Genomic DNA, 16,550 nt, shown 5'->3' with positions numbered 1-16,550 from the left:
ATCCAGAGAGATTGATGGGGCGACGCGGAATGAAAATGTTTTTCAGGAGTCGTGGCAGTATAGGCGGCGCAACTAACGACATGTGAATAATCCCGCCCACTCTAAAGCGATACTAAACTGCAGTGGAAATGCAAACCGTGCCGAGCCGAGTCATACCACGCAGTGGAAAAGCGCCATTAGACCCACTAGAACTGAAAAATTACTGTCCCATCTCAAAATTATCATGCATATCAAAGATTTTAGAAAAGGCAGTTTTATCCCAGTTAATGTCTTAGACAAATTTCAGTTGGGTTTTAGGGCGGGTCACAGCACAGAGTCTGCACTTTTGAGAGTTGTAAATGATCTTTGTATAATCAGTGATTCAGGTAACTCTGCAGCTCTGATTTTACTGGACTTGAGTGCATCTCTTGATACAATAGACCATGTGATTCTCATAAAGATCTTATCTTGCCAATAGAGCATTCTCAGTGAAGTATGGTGACTTTGTTTCAACAACAGCTCCTATTACCTGTGGGGTTCCTCAGGGTTCTGTTATTGGCCCTGTTTTATTTTCCTTGTACGTGCTACCTCTGGGCTCATGTCTTACCATTTGTATGCCGATGATACACAAATTTATCTCCCTTTGAAATCTGGAGAGAACTGTGCTTCTAACTTACTTTTGGCATGTCTGGAAGACGTTAAGAATTGGATGAATCACAATTTGGTTCAGTTAAACCAAAGTAAAACAGAGATTATGATTTTTGGTCCCGTCAGAGGATGCTCAGACATTGCCACTTATTTAGGTCCATGGTCGGCCTACTGCAATGACCAAATAAGGAATCTAGAAGTTGTGTTTGAACCAGAACTGAAATTTTACAAGCACATTAATGCTGTGGTTAAGAGTTGTTTTTTTCCAGATTGCTCGATTAAAACCAGCTCTCTCCGAACTCTCTGCCTTTATTTTGTCTCATCTGGACTATTGTAATGTTTTGTATGCGAGGTCCTGTCAGACCATTATTTCATGCTTGCAATTAGTTCAGAATGCGGTGGCTAGGCTGCTTTTGAATGCTAAGAAAAGTCAACATATCTCTAAAAGACATGTCATACAGCATATATAGCATACGGCTATATATATTATACAGACTTTAAATACAATTTTTTATCTTTGTGGACCCTGAAGGTTATGAAATGTATCCAAGACCTAATAAGTTAAAGGAATGTTTATTATTGGAAAATAACTCATGAAATAGTTCTCTGAATTTAAATCGAGATTTACCATGGACTGACAGCTCAACCATACGGTAGAGTATTAAATCTTGTATAAATAAAAAAAAAAATGATTGAGGCTATTTATTAGATGTCTACTAATACTACCTTTTCATTAGGTCATTTTAAAGTTAAAAATCCAATGGAAAAATGCATGGGGAAAACCCAGAACCAACTCCACTGAAAAACTGAGAGCCCATATTCTCAGCAAACTTGGATTCAGATTTGTTCAAAAAGATCGCTCATACCATTTTTTTTTTTCAGGTATGCATTGTCCAGAAAAAGGACACGAAGAAAATGTACGCCATGAAGTATATGAACAAACTCAAGTGCGTGGAGCGCAATGAAGTGCGCAATGTCTTCAAAGAGCTCCAGATCACGCAGAACCTGGAGCACCCGTTCCTGGTCAATTTCTGGTGAGCTTCTCGAAGTCATTAAGTGATTCATCAGTGCTATCCCTGTTGAAAAAACCAGCATATGCTGGTTAGGTATGTTTCCAGCAAAGGACCAGCTTAAACCAGCATCCCAGCGTCAAAACACCTAACCAGCATATGCTGGTTTTTTCAACAGGGGTACAATTTGAGGCAGTGTTTGAATCGTCTGTTTATTGAAGGTACATGGTAGCGGAATCAAACTAATATTTTGTCTTTGTGTTTGGACAATTTTGCCCAAGAAAGTTTGTAGTTCAGCTTTCGGCCTGGTGGGAGATGGGGCATAAAATTGGTAACAGCCGAAGCATGAAATTTAGAGACGGATATGGGACAAAACAGTGCAGTCACTGTCAGGATGCTTTTAGCTTCACAAATGAATGGAGCTGAATACTAGAGATATGAGCACACTTCACATCTAGAAAGCTTTTCATGCTGTTCACTGCTTTATTTCAGCAAATTGTTCCCTCATTCGATTCACACACAACATAACTCATAACAGGACTCTGTTTTATCAATATGAGTTACCAGTATTTATACAGTAACATTTACACGTAACATTTTCATTGTCATGTTTTAGTATCTATCCAATATATCAACACTCATCATCATTAAACCTAAGTATGACATATATGAATCTAAAATATAAATGTAATTGACTGATTTGTGTGTGAAAGGTCAAATCAAGTAAATGTGTAAAATGCAGTGTAATAAGTTAGCCCCCAAAAATTGTGTAATCAGTTACATGAGTTTTCAAGCTAATATGCTCTAAAGGCGCGTTCACACCAAGCACGATAACTATAAAGATAACGATAAAGATATAGTTCTAAAAATCGTTCTCAATATTAAAGAATAGCATAGTTCACACCACAACTATAACGATAACGATACAGAGGAACGATATAGTTGGAATCATTTTCAAAACGATTTTTTTCCAGCTGATGAACGATAAAACACTGACAGCCAATCAGAATCTATCCTGCTGTAACGAGCTCAAGAATTTAAAGTTATCGTTTAACTAAGTTTATAGTTATCGTTCTTGGTGTGAACGGGGCTTAAGATTAATATTTAGATTTGAATTTGTACTACACGTATGCACTTAACCTGAAATATTGAGTATAAACTAATTAGGTTATTCATTTCAGTATTTTATTAACTTCAAAGGATGGATTAAAATGTATTCATACATGAAAAAATCAGTTAGTTTTCTAAATATTTCAAGTTAGATGCAATTAGCATTTGTGTAGTACAAAAGGAAAACCAATTAACTTAATTTTGAAGTTTATTAACTTTATTTTAGTACATTCAAATGTAAAACTAATAAAATAAAACCTACCCAGGCTCATTGGAAATACATGCCTCTACCTACATTCCTGCAAAACAAAACAAAACAAAAAACACACAAAAAAACGCACCTATATGTACAAATCGCTGCAGTTTCCAGTTGAAATCAACACTAGAGGCAGTAAAACTCTTGACAACTTTTATTCCTTTTCATACAAATTATGATTTACAGGGCTAGAGTTTTGATTAAGAAAGCCTATATCAATAAAAATCTGAATTACAGAATGAATTCAAAGGGGGTACAGTGCACTTAAAGGGATAGTTCACCCAAAAAGGAAAATTCTGTCATCATTTACTCACCCTCATGTTGTTCCAAACCTGTATGAGTTTCTTTTTTGCACTGAACTCAAAAGAAGATATTTTGAAGAATGCTGGTAACCAAACAGTTGATGGTAGCCATTGACTTCTATAGTATTTTTTCCATGCCATGGAAATCAATGGCTACTGGCAACATTCTTCAGAATATCTTCTATTGTGTTCAACAGAGGAATGAAACAGTCACACTTTAGTTTGGGAACCAATGTTAACTAACTATTAACCATGACTTCTGCCTCAATTTGCTGCTTATTACGTTAGTAAGGTAGTTGTTAAGTTTAGGTATATGGGGTGGATTAAATGATCTAAAATATGTTCATGCAGAATAAGGTGCTAATATGTGCTTTATAAGTACTAATAAATAGCCAATATTCTTATAATATGCATGCTAATAAGCAACTAGTTAATAGTGAGAATTGGTCCCCAAACTAAAGTATTACCAAAGAAACTCACACAGCAACTTGAAGATGTCTAAATAATGACATAATTTTCATTTTGTGGCTGAACTTTAACTTTGTCACAATCCAAAAAAAAAAAAAAAGTTTTCATCTTCTTTATGTGAAGTAAGAATTCTTATTGTATTTTTCTGTCAAATGAAACCAAAATCCATCCATCAATTCTCCAAACTGTTGTCTCCTCTGTTTCCCAAAACCATAGTAACTTCATTGCACATCTGTTGTTTGAATCGTGTTTTTTCAACAATACAGACTGCAACGGCTGGAGTTAAAAATCATCAAATGTGTTCTACTGAAGAAACAAAGTCACCTACATCTTGGATGCCCTGGGGGTAAGCAGATAAACATCACATTTTCATTCTTGGGTGAACTATCCCTTTAATGACATTAAAAACGAAAAATGGCACTTTAAAATTAATTTGACAAACTAAAAGATGTAGAATGGAATCTAGAATGAACTGCATGTTAGCTTGCTTATTAATATAATTTATTAATATTATGAATTAATTAAAGTTCACATGTTTTTCTTACAAGAAACTATGCTATTAACCACAGATCGAGAGCTGCGGTTCCAATCACGCACTTATGCAATGCTCTTTACGAATGTTTGTTGCAAATACGGTTTTGGGAAACCATTTGCAACCATAGTTTTTATCATTAACCGCTGCAGTAAAAGAATTGGCAGTAGACAACCGTTTCAATTAATTATCTGTGCAGCATTCAGATATAGCACTAGTCTTTGCATTACAACTTAAATAGAAAGCCTTATTACTTTTAATGAGATGTAGACAGGCTCTAGCTGAGACTACAACCGTCTTTATTTTTAAAGAAAAGAGCTCTCACACTACCTTCTGTCTCACGTGGAGTGTGTTTGCCTGAAACTCTTCTGCTTGTGGCGAAAGTTGAATTGAACATCTGAAAGCCTTATTAGCACACATGTGTAGACGTATTCTGATTGTATTATGCCATTCACAGTTTTAAACTGGTTCTAAGAGGCCCTAAATGCGCTCAAGGTGAATCACTCTTTTGCCAGCAGTGTGCTTGTGCAGGAAGTATAGCTTAACGAAGTGGGCTCACGCCTTACGCTTTCTCAGCACCGCGCTGTAATTTGGTCCCTCTTTGACATCGGACAAATAAAGCCTGTCAATCAAAGCGCAGTTTAAAATCGATGTGACACGAGTCACGGTGGCATCCTAAGCAGGTTTTCATGCCATGCCTTTTCCTTGTCATCAGTCATTTATTAGATGTGTGCTTCTGCTGTAGTGCAGGATCTCAGTGATGCCCTCAAATACGAATCAAACGCCTCAAAAGGTCATTAGAGGATAAAAAAAATGCATGCCAAAGTTAAAACCTTTTGTTTGTATTTGCCAAGCATAAATTTTCGGTAACACTTTAGAATAGGGAACACTTATTCACTATTGACTTTTCCCTCAATAAACTCCTAATTTGCTGCTTATTAATAGTTAGCAAGGTAGTTGTTAAGTTTAGGTATTGGGTAGGATTAGGGATGTAGAATAAGGCATTAATATGTGCTTAATTAGTACTAATAAAAGGCTAATATTCTAGTAATATGCATGCTAATAAGCAACTAAGAGACCCTAAAAGTGTTACTATTATTGTTAATTGAAACTAACACCATAAACCAAAACCGTTTCAGATATGAACTAAAATAAAATTCAATAATAAAAAACTTATTTCAACATTTTCAATATTTATTTTCAATATTTGCAGTATTATAACTAACACTAAATCAACTAAAAGTATAAAACTACAGCATGTGCATGATTTTTAGGTCAAGTCAATATTCTGATATTTTTTCCAAGCATGTTTTATCAATTCTAAACCACATAAATCTTAATAACTACTATTCATTTTGCACAAAATCATTTATAAGTGATATATAATTGTTAATGAGAGCGGGAAGTAGAAAACGCCTTATAATCATATTAAGCAGGTTTTCTTTTACAGGTGAAATAGGCCAAAAAAAATAGATTTTACTCACACGGAAAAGTCAGAAATTAATAAATCTCCATGAGAAGCATGCACTACTATAGAAATAGCAAAATTAAGATGTGACCAGTTGGACAAGAAATTCTTATTGGGGCTTTTTTTTTTTTTTTTTTAATGGTCACGGCTTAATTTTGCTATTATGCACATCTGAATATAAGGCATTTTTCACTTTCAGTCCTCGTTAACAATTATATATCACTTATAAATAATCATATACTAATAGTACTTATTAAGACTGGTGTGGTTTGGAATTGGTGAAATGTGCTTGGGGAAAAATATGATCAGAATATCTTCTTGTCTAATAATTATGCATACACTGTATATAGACATCAAAATAACAAAATAAGTAAATAACTACAACTTCAACTTAAAAAAAGAAAGAAAAGAAAACAGAAGTAACTAAATGAGCAACAGTACATCTTTGACAGATTTGCCATCTATCCAAAGAAAAGCTCAATATAATGGCCATTTATAGCTTACTGTTACAAAATATGCTCTGTTTTATTTTGTGAAACCTTACTACGTATATGGAACAACCGTTTTATAAAAGCTTTGCGTCGTGCCTAACAACGCCCCTTAGCTGTTATAAATTCACTGTAAACCACAGCTTCTTGGGGCTTATTGCTTTATTTGATATTTTTATTTATATAGTACTTCATTAAAAAGTGTTTTCCTGCCAAGTAGAGAGTTATCCATTCCAGAAGTTGTTTATTTTATTAAGAGAGCAATAGACAGCATGTTAAGCAGTCTAGTTTCCGCCAATGTGTTTTCTTCTTTTATCTATTGCTTTTCTGCAACTACGAGCTTTTTATACACATCCTTCTGGCTCATTTCAGTAACAAGCTGGGCTCTGTTTAGGCCGGTAACTCCTCCTGCTCTGTTTGTGTGATGCATATGACATATGTATGGTTTCTCAAATTGTGTGGATTGTTGATTTTTCTAAAAATCAAACAATAAGAGAAACTGTTAATTTTTGCTTGCCAAATTACAAAAAAGGGCAAAACAATCCCACAGGCCAAAGCCATATATATATATACACCCGAGTATAAAAGTAGTTTCCTATCGATTTATTTTGATGGTGACCAGCAATGTTTTAATGTCAGCTGTCTAAAATAACATCATATTAATATTTTAATATTTTACAATGTAGAGTCTTCTTATAAATTCTGAGATGCAGTGTATTTCACTGTGACGTATATGGTTTAGCAGGTTCACTTAGATGACTCACGCGGGTCTCTTGAAACATTAAGCAGTGATATGAGAACATCTGCAGATTGTTGCTATGTTGCTCACAAAGCCTCAGGCTGTTCTATTTGTGTCCACACAGCAGACGTGTTGAGTTCAGTCTCTGACAGATGGACATTTCCAGGGATCAAAATAAAGCAGGAATGCTTAAAAAGGCTTTTCTGTTCTCCTACATTAATTCCTGCATTGAGAACGTCCACTTCCGCAGCTGAGATGTCTGCTGTCCTTCATGAATATTAACTACACCCTCGTGAAAAAGAAGTATACTTCAGCATACTGTACTTTTAATAAAAGTACTTAATAGACTTAAGTGCAAATTGAATGTAATGTTTACAAACAACTAGTTAAAATTATAATCACGTACTGAAGTACATGTGCTTTTAGTATGTTAGTGAACATCAAAATAAGTGTATTTCTTTAAAGCATGCCAAATGTTTATTAAAACTTGAACTTAAAACTTGAAGTAGCACTTTTCAGTTGCCACTATTAAAAGTGCACTTCTAAACTTGTACTTAAGTATCTTAAGAAACATGAAAGATTTGTGTACTTGCAGTTTTTTTTCAGCTGCTTGCACACACAATCTTTACTTGTCACACAGTTTCTGAAAGCTGACACTCAAACAGCAGAAGCACACATCTGCAAAACCATACACTAATTCTCAGACTTTGACTTATTCTCTTTGTCTAGCAAAAAAGACAACATTACTTGTGATGTGGACTAAGTCCTCAGGCCGGACTCAAGCACAAAGACATGATGCAGAGACAGAATGAATCTCTCATTGACCCAGATTTTACAATTGCACAACTTACAGTATTTGAGTGTACTGTAACATGCTATTCATTTAGAGTTTTATTTGACCTTTTTGGCCTTTGCAGTTGGACTGCAGTATTTTTGCAGTATCCAAGTGCTGAATATATACAAACATTCAGTACTATTCAATATTCAGCACAATACTATTCTTACAGTATAGGCCTTTACAATATATTCACCTTACTCAGTGCAATTACTATACGTTTTTACAGAATCGCAAAATTGTTTACTCAATACAATATACTTTTTTTATGTAATGTTCTGGATGCTGTGTTGTTCATTTTTCTCTGTAGTGTCTAATGAATGCTCTGTAGTGTTTATTGTATTGACTCATGCATGTGTGATATGAGTGCACCGGTTGATTTTGAGTGCAAGTGAAATGGTTTTGCAGTGATTGTTTGATTTTGATGGAAGAGTCAGAGGTTTCGTGAATTTAGTTTGAGTATTTGGATTTGTGTTTAAGGTTTTGAGAAAATCAGTGATGGTTTCAAGAAATGTGTTTTAGCAATTCAGAAAAACTGTAATATTATGGCAAAGGTGTTTGATATTTTTAATGCAGTGCTTCATTTTGCATGCGATGTTAGGCATTTTGCATTTTGTGTGTGCAATTCTTGGATTTGTGTGAATAAAAAAATAAAAAGAAGCAAAGTTTTGAAAATGTGTGTAAGCAGTTGAAAAAACTGTAAATGTGTTAAAAAACATGAAAAGGATTCTTTGATGAGTAAAAGGTAAAAAAGAACAGCATTTATTAAAAATAGAAAACTTTTGTAACAATATACACTACCGTTCAAAAGCTTAGGGTCAGTAATATTTGTCTTTCTTCTTTTGAAAAAATTAGTATTTTATTCAGCAATGTTGAATTGATAAAAAGTGATAGACTTATTGTTAGAAAAGATTTCTACTTTGAATAAATGCTGTTCTTTTTTATTCATCAAAGAATCCTGAAAACAGTATCACAGGTTCCAAAAAATATTAAGCAGCACAACTGTTTCCAACATTGATAATAAATCAGCATATTAGAATGATTTCTGAAGGATCATGTGACACTGAAGACTGGAGTAATGATGCTGAAAATACAGCTGCGCATCACAGAAATAAATTATATTTTAAAATATATGAAAATAGAAAACAGCTATTTTAAATTGTAATAATATTTCATAATATTGCTGTTTTTTTCTCTATTTTTTATCAAATAAATGAAGCCTTGATGAGCAGAAGAGACTTTAAAACATGCGTGTGGGTGTGTGTGTGTGTGTGTTTGTTTCTTTGCTTGTTTGTTTGCCTGGGTTCCAGCACAATGACGAGACAAACCTGTCTTTAGTTTATGTAAAGCTGTGAGAGAGTCATTTTTCAAATATGAATGGAAGGGCACATCAGCAGGCAGCAAGTATGTAAAATCAATGCTGCTTTGCTGAATGGTTTTTCAAATGAGAGTAAAATGAGTGTTTGCTGATGTAGAGCTCTTGAGAGTGTCAGACATTGATTGACCGATGGGTTACTGAGGGCACAAGCAGAACAAGCTCAGACCTGCCAGTGGGAGATCTTTCTCTGAAACAAACAAACTGGAAAACAACTTCAGTGCTTTTCTATGACTGAGGTTCTGTACTTTCACTTTCTTTGGCTTTCTGACCCCACAAAATAGCTCAACAAGCACAGTTTTCTTTCCTTTGTTGACATTTTATATTGAAGCTGGAAATTTGGGTGAGACAAAACTTACGCCCCCTCAGTCCATCCAAGATGTATTTTGTTTCTTCATCATATTTGGAGAAATGTGTCATTCCATCACTTGCTCACCAATAGATCCTCTGCAGTGAATGGGTGCCGTCAGAATGAGAGTCCAAACAGCTGATAACAAACTCATCCTAATCTCGAATGACCTGAGGGGGAGTAAATATTCAAATTCTCATTTTTGGGCTGAACTATTCCTTTAAATAGCCAATAGGCTCAGAGCTCTTACATGGTTATTATATAATATGTATATTGTTGTGCTCTTGCCAGCCTGGTGATTCTCTTTTGACCTCTCTCATTAACAAGGCCTTTTCAGCCACAGAACTGTCGCTCCCTGGATGTTTTTTTGTTTTTCTGCATTTGCTGTAAACTCAAGACTGTTTACAGTGCGTGAAAATCCCAGATCAGCTGTTCCTGAGATACTCAAACCACCTCGACTGCCACCAACAATCATTCCACAATGTCACTTAGATCGCATTTCTACCCCAACAGGGATTGAGTTGCCACCTCATGATTGGCTGAGCAGAAATTTGCATTAAAAAGCAGGTGTATCGGTTGTACTAAAATAGCCGTTAAGCTACCAGTAATCCTACTAAAATAGCCATCTTCATATTGCACGTCAAACAAATACATGTGAAAGACTCCAAATTAGACGTGTAAATTAATGCGTATTATGAAGAAAGATGAGAACTCACTGTCATCATTTGTCTAACGCAGGTACTCGTTTCAAGATGAGGAGGACATGTTCATGGTAGTTGACCTGCTGCTGGGAGGAGATCTGCGTTATCATCTACAGCAGAACGTGCACTTTACAGAGAGCACAGTCAAGCACTACGTGTGTGAAATCGCCCTCGCTCTGCACTACCTGCGCAACAAACGCATCATCCACAGGTAATAACTGCATGAAGCTTTTACACATCCAGTGATACAATCAAAGCAAAAAGGCACAAATAATAAAAATAAAAATAAAAAGTCTCATGCACAAGCAATGTTAGATGCTGATGTACTGTACTGTTCTCTGTGTGTGGCCTGGTTTGCTTATACAGATACAGACAATAGACAATCTTATTACCAAATAATACGATTTATATGTATGCACACACACACACACACACAAATTCTTACGTTTGCTTGATAAAAATCTGTAAAGATTTGACAGCAAAAAGACCTGAGCTGAAGATGGATGTTTGTACAATTATAACAAAAGTCCTTTTAAAAAAACATAAACTCTCAATCAGACGACAGAAGGCATGTAGTAGATTGTGTACATCAGGTTCCCTATCTGTCAGTCACTACGAGTTATGTCGTGACGACATTAGGGGTTTACTCGGGAGCCCCAATCATCTCTGATTTTAAGAGAAAACGGCAATGAAATTTGGCTTGTGGATTTTGCATGCTGAGCCACTCCCTGTGCATACGGGTATAAATAGACGACAGGTGCATCCACTCATTCAGATTTTTGCTTCGGAGCCGAGTAGTTGTATGAAAGCTGTTATACTCCACAAAGCCTTTCATCTGCTGTGTGTCGGAGAGCTGTTCTGGTTGGGGGTACGGCGCAAACAGCGGTGTCCCTTTCAGTGATTCCCCTGGGCACTTCAACTAAAAGTGCAAAACGACTCGCGTCTTTTTAAAGATGTCTAGTCTCTGCTTTTCGCGCTGTCCATGTTCTCTTGGTTGTGGTCATTTCCTGTCTGATGATGGCCACGAGCGTTGTCTTCCATGTCTGAGCGTACAGCATGCTGAAGACGTGTTCGTGTTCGCCAGCCCCCACGGACCGCTTACTCTTCCCGCAGCGCTTGTCCTGTGCGGCTCCCGGATGATTCTGCTGGCCTGCTTCACGGTGGCCACAGCATTTCATTCGGTGCACCGCTTGAGAATCAGATGTTGATAGCAGCATCGGGGGATGGGCTATCGTCCTCCGAGGATGAAGATTCGTCGGAGCTGCCCCTCTCGGGTGTTGTTGCCACCGCCGAATCGGACCTGGAGTTGACGGCCATGCTTGCCCAAGCAGCCGTGAGTATCGGGCTGGAGGTGTGCACGCCACCCAGTCCCGAGCCCTTTTGGCTGGACAACTGGTTTCTCGATGCAGGGCGTGGCTCACGACCGCGTTCTGCCCCAGTTCCTTTCTTCCCGGAGGCGCATGAGGAAGTAACGAAGTCGTGGATGGCCCTTTTTATGGTGGCTAGGGGGTACATGGACATTCCCCAGGTGGGGAGAGCAGTTGCGGTGCACCTGTGCCCGCAAAACGCAGCCACTTGGAGGAATCGTCCTCGTCTCCCGTCCAAAGCCTGTAAGCTGACGGTGGCTCTCACTGCCAAAGCTTACAGTGCTGCGGGCCAAGCCACCTCTGCCCTGCATGCCATGGCTATCCTGCAGGTCCACCAAGCCAAGGCACTTAAACGAATGCACGAGGGTAGTACCGACCCGAGGTTGATGCAGGAGCTGCGCACGGACGACTGACTTGGCAGCTAAAGTTACGGCGCGGTCCCTCGGGAAGACGATGTCATGAGCCAGGACGTGATGCCTTCTGTGCCATCCAGCACGACTTCCCAACGCTGCACCTCTGCGGGTATGTCGATTGTCGCTTTGGTGCCACTCACATTGAGCTTGGAGGCGTGGCTTGTGCTGCCAAACCCATCCCGTTGGCTCATTCGGACAGTTCGACTCAGCTATGCGATTCAGTTCACCAGGTGACCCCCCCCTCACCAATAGATGTGTGCCAATAGACTTTGGTGGCAGCTCGAGATGCCCCTGTCCTGCACTAGGAGATTGCTGTCCTACTGACGAAGGATGCAATCGAGCCTGTCCCTCCAGCCAAGATGGAGTCGGAGTTTTACAGCCATTGCCGCGTTATGGGAAGTGGGCATCAGGATCCTCAACTATCTTGACGACTGGCTCATCATGGCCCAGTCGTGAGAACAGTTGTGCGATCACAGGGGTGACCTGGTAATCCAGCACCTCAGCCAACTGGGGCTTCGTATCAACTGGGAAAAGAGCAAGCTCTCCCCTGTGCAGAAAATCTCTTTTCTCGGTATGGAGTTAGACTCGATGAGTATGATGGCGCTTTGATCACCAACGAGCATGCCCAGTCAGTGCGGCTGAAGTCGCTGCGCGCCGTCCACATTCCGGGCGAGCTCAATTGTATGGCCGACACACTCTCACGACAGCTTACTTTCCCTGGACAATGGCGGCTCCATCCCCAAGCGGTCCAGCTGATCTGGAGTTGATTCGGGGAAGCTCAGGTGGACCTGTTTGCTTCTCACGAGTCCTCCCACTGCCTTTTATACTATTCCCTGACCCAGGCCCTCCTCTGCATGGATGCATTGGCACACAGCTGGCCCGGACTCTACACAAGTATGTATTTCCCCCAGTGAGCTTTCTCGCACAGACACTGTGCAAGGTCAGGGAGGACGAGGAACAGGTCTTGCTAGTTGCGCCTTACTGGCTCACCCGGACCTGGTTTTCAGAATCAGAATCAGAATGAGCTTTATTGCCAGGTATGTTTACACATATGAGGAATTTATTTTAGTGACAGAAGCTCCACAGTGTGACAGAATCACAGTGACAAGACAAGACAGATAATAAAAAGAATAATATACAAATATGCAAAATAGACAATGTGCAAAATAGCAAAAACACAATATACAAAATAGACAATTTAGTATGTACAGTTATGTTAGGTGCAAATTTTAAATGTAAATAAGTATGTGTGTTAAATAAATAAATGTATAATAGTGTTATGTGTTCCACGTTTATTGTCAAATGCACGGGGAGTGGCTCAGCATGCAAAATCCACTAGCCAAATTTCATTGGCGTTTTCTCTTAAAATCAGAGATGATTGGGGCACCTGAGTAAACCCCTAATGTTGTCACGACATAATGTCTCCGTTCCCTCCATCAGGGAACGAGGGTTATGTACGTAACAGAGATGTTTTGCATGCAATGTTCGATCTAATTTATGTTGATAAATTAGAGGCCTTGGAAATGTACGTGTCAAATATGATACAGTGGGGTTTTTCTGTAGATTTTACACCTCTGTGGGTGATTTTGAGCCCCAAATATTTACAGTAAGACTTCGACACATCATATGTATTGTGAACATTTTTTATTTATATACCTTTAGTACATTAAATGTATCACACATCAGCAGTATACTGTATACTTCATTATTTTATCCAGAATATCTGGAATAAATCTCACTTACTGAAGAGCCAAACTTTCTGGACAATTTTGGACAAATGTGCTGTTCTTTCGTCCCAGACTGTCCGCGTCTCCTGTCCAAAGCCTGTAAGCTGTCGGCGGCTCTCACTGCCAAAGCTTACAGTGCTGCGGGCCAAGCCACCTCTGCCCTGCATGCCATGGCTATCCTGCAGGTCCACCAAGCCAAGGCACTTAAACGAATGCACGAGGGTAGTACCGACCCGAGGTTGATGCAGGAGCTGCGCACGGACGACTGACTTGGCAGCTAAAGTTACGGCGCGGTCCCTCGGGAAGACGATGTCATGAGCCAGGACGTGATGCCTTCTGTGCCATCCAGCACGACTTCCCAACGCTGCACCTCTGCGGGTATGTCGATTGTCGCTTTGGTGCCACTCACATTGAGCTTGGAGGCGTGGCTTGTGCTGCCAAACCCATCCCGTTGGCTCATTCGGACAGTTCGACTCAGCTATGCGATTCAGTTCACCAGGTGACCCCCCCCTCACCAATAGATGTGTGCCAATAGACTTTGGTGGCAGCTCGAGATGCCCCTGTCCTGCACTAGGAGATTGCTGTCCTACTGACGAAGGATGCAATCGAGCCTGTCCCTCCAGCCAAGATGGAGTCGGAGTTTTACAGCCATTGCCGCGTTATGGGAAGTGGGCATCAGGATCCTCAACTATCTTGACGACTGGCTCATCATGGCCCAGTCGTGAGAACAGTTGTGCGATCACAGGGGTGACCTGGTAATCCAGCACCTCAGCCAACTGGGGCTTCGTATCAACTGGGAAAAGAGCAAGCTCTCCCCTGTGCAGAAAATCTCTTTTCTCGGTATGGAGTTAGACTCGATGAGTATGATGGCGCTTTGATCACCAACGAGCATGCCCAGTCAGTGCGGCTGAAGTCGCTGCGCGCCGTCCACATTCCGGGCGAGCTCAATTGTATGGCCGACACACTCTCACGACAGCTTACTTTCCCTGGACAATGGCGGCTCCATCCCCAAGCGGTCCAGCTGATCTGGAGTTGATTCGGGGAAGCTCAGGTGGACCTGTTTGCTTCTCACGAGTCCTCCCACTGCCTTTTATACTATTCCCTGACCCAGGCCCTCCTCTGCATGGATGCATTGGCACACAGCTGGCCCGGACTCTACACAAGTATGTATTTCCCCCAGTGAGCTTTCTCGCACAGACACTGTGCAAGGTCAGGGAGGACGAGGAACAGGTCTTGCTAGTTGCGCCTTACTGGCTCACCCGGACCTGGTTTTCAGAATCAGAATCAGAATGAGCTTTATTGCCAGGTATGTTTACACATATGAGGAATTTATTTTAGTGACAGAAGCTCCACAGTGTGACAGAATCACAGTGACAAGACAAGACAGATAATAAAAAGAATAATATACAAATATGCAAAATAGACAATGTGCAAAATAGCAAAAACACAATATACAAAATAGACAATTTAGTATGTACAGTTATGTTAGGTGCAAATTTTAAATGTAAATAAGTATGTGTGTTAAATAAATAAATGTATAATAGTGTTATGTGTTCCACGTTTATTGTCAAATGCACGGGGAGTGGCTCAGCATGCAAAATCCACTAGCCAAATTTCATTGGCGTTTTCTCTTAAAATCAGAGATGATTGGGGCACCTGAGTAAACCCCTAATGTTGTCACGACATAATGTCTCCGTTCCCTCCATCAGGGAACGAGGGTTATGTACGTAACAGAGATGTTTTGCATGCAATGTTCGATCTAATTTATGTTGATAAATTAGAGGCCTTGGAAATGTACGTGTCAAATATGATACAGTGGGGTTTTTCTGTAGATTTTACACCTCTGTGGGTGATTTTGAGCCCCAAATATTTACAGTAAGACTTCGACACATCATATGTATTGTGAACATTTTTTATTTATATACCTTTAGTACATTAAATGTATCACACATCAGCAGTATACTGTATACTTCATTATTTTATCCAGAATATCTGGAATAAATCTCACTTACTGAAGAGCCAAACTTTCTGGACAATTTTGGACAAATGTGCTGTTCTTTCGTCCCAGACTGACGCATGAGAAGAAAGATAATAAGGACAAATGAAAGAGCTCATTGCTGCAGACAGTAATAATTCATCAGCAGCCTTATTATGAATTAGAACAATTCTGGAGATTACTTCATCTCTGTCCAGCAGGATATACTTCTCTGTGATGAATATAACCAAGGACTATGCCTAAGGACTAAGGACTGAATATGGCAGTGGGCAAATGCATAAAGCGCAGCATAATTTGAAATCACGAGTTTAAAGTTTGTCGATCGCGCATCTCTAGTGAAGCTGAACTCTCCACCTGTCCGCATTACATTCGCACGGATCGACCGTCACGCAGAGAACACGCGATCATGCCGGATACAAATGCACACTTCACAAGATCTCACAACTGGATCCGACTAAGTTTGCAAGCTTTGTGAAATTAAATGTTCATTAGTCATTCAAAGATTTGTTTAAATGATATAAATGTGTATTTGCTAAATGCTGACGGCAAACAAGAAAGTATTATAATGTTTGCCTTTCTATTACTAATAATATAAAAGCAATCGTTATAATACTTATTGTATACATTTTAATTCCTTTGTTTAACAGTTCTATCTGATTATTAGATAGACTTATATCCATATTAGACAGAACTGAACGACGACAGCGAACAAGAGGGAGAATGTGAGCACTGTGTGCCCAGGCACTGCCGTTCTCAGCGCCGTCAAAATAAAAGTCCCGCCTCGAAC

General features: G+C 39.4%; 1 protein-coding gene across 1 annotated transcript in view; it reads left to right on the top strand.

Annotated features, from left to right (window-relative positions):
• Positions 1–16,550, top strand: part of LOC107742470 (serine/threonine-protein kinase 32B) — a 55,027-nt gene that overhangs the window by 5,372 nt on the left and 33,105 nt on the right. The window contains 2 exon segments of the mRNA XM_074560193.1: positions 1,510–1,661; positions 10,298–10,471. Of these exon segments, the coding sequence (XP_074416294.1) occupies positions 1,510–1,661; positions 10,298–10,471 (326 nt within the window).

This window comes from Sinocyclocheilus rhinocerous, unplaced genomic scaffold (genome assembly GCF_001515625.1).
Source record: "Sinocyclocheilus rhinocerous isolate Xijiao unplaced genomic scaffold, SAMN03320098_v1.1 scaffold1427, whole genome shotgun sequence".
In the NCBI taxonomy this organism is placed as follows: Eukaryota; Metazoa; Chordata; class Actinopteri; order Cypriniformes; family Cyprinidae; genus Sinocyclocheilus; species Sinocyclocheilus rhinocerous.
The sequence above is the reverse complement of the archived record's forward strand: the minus strand, read 5'-3'. Positions and strand labels throughout refer to the sequence as shown.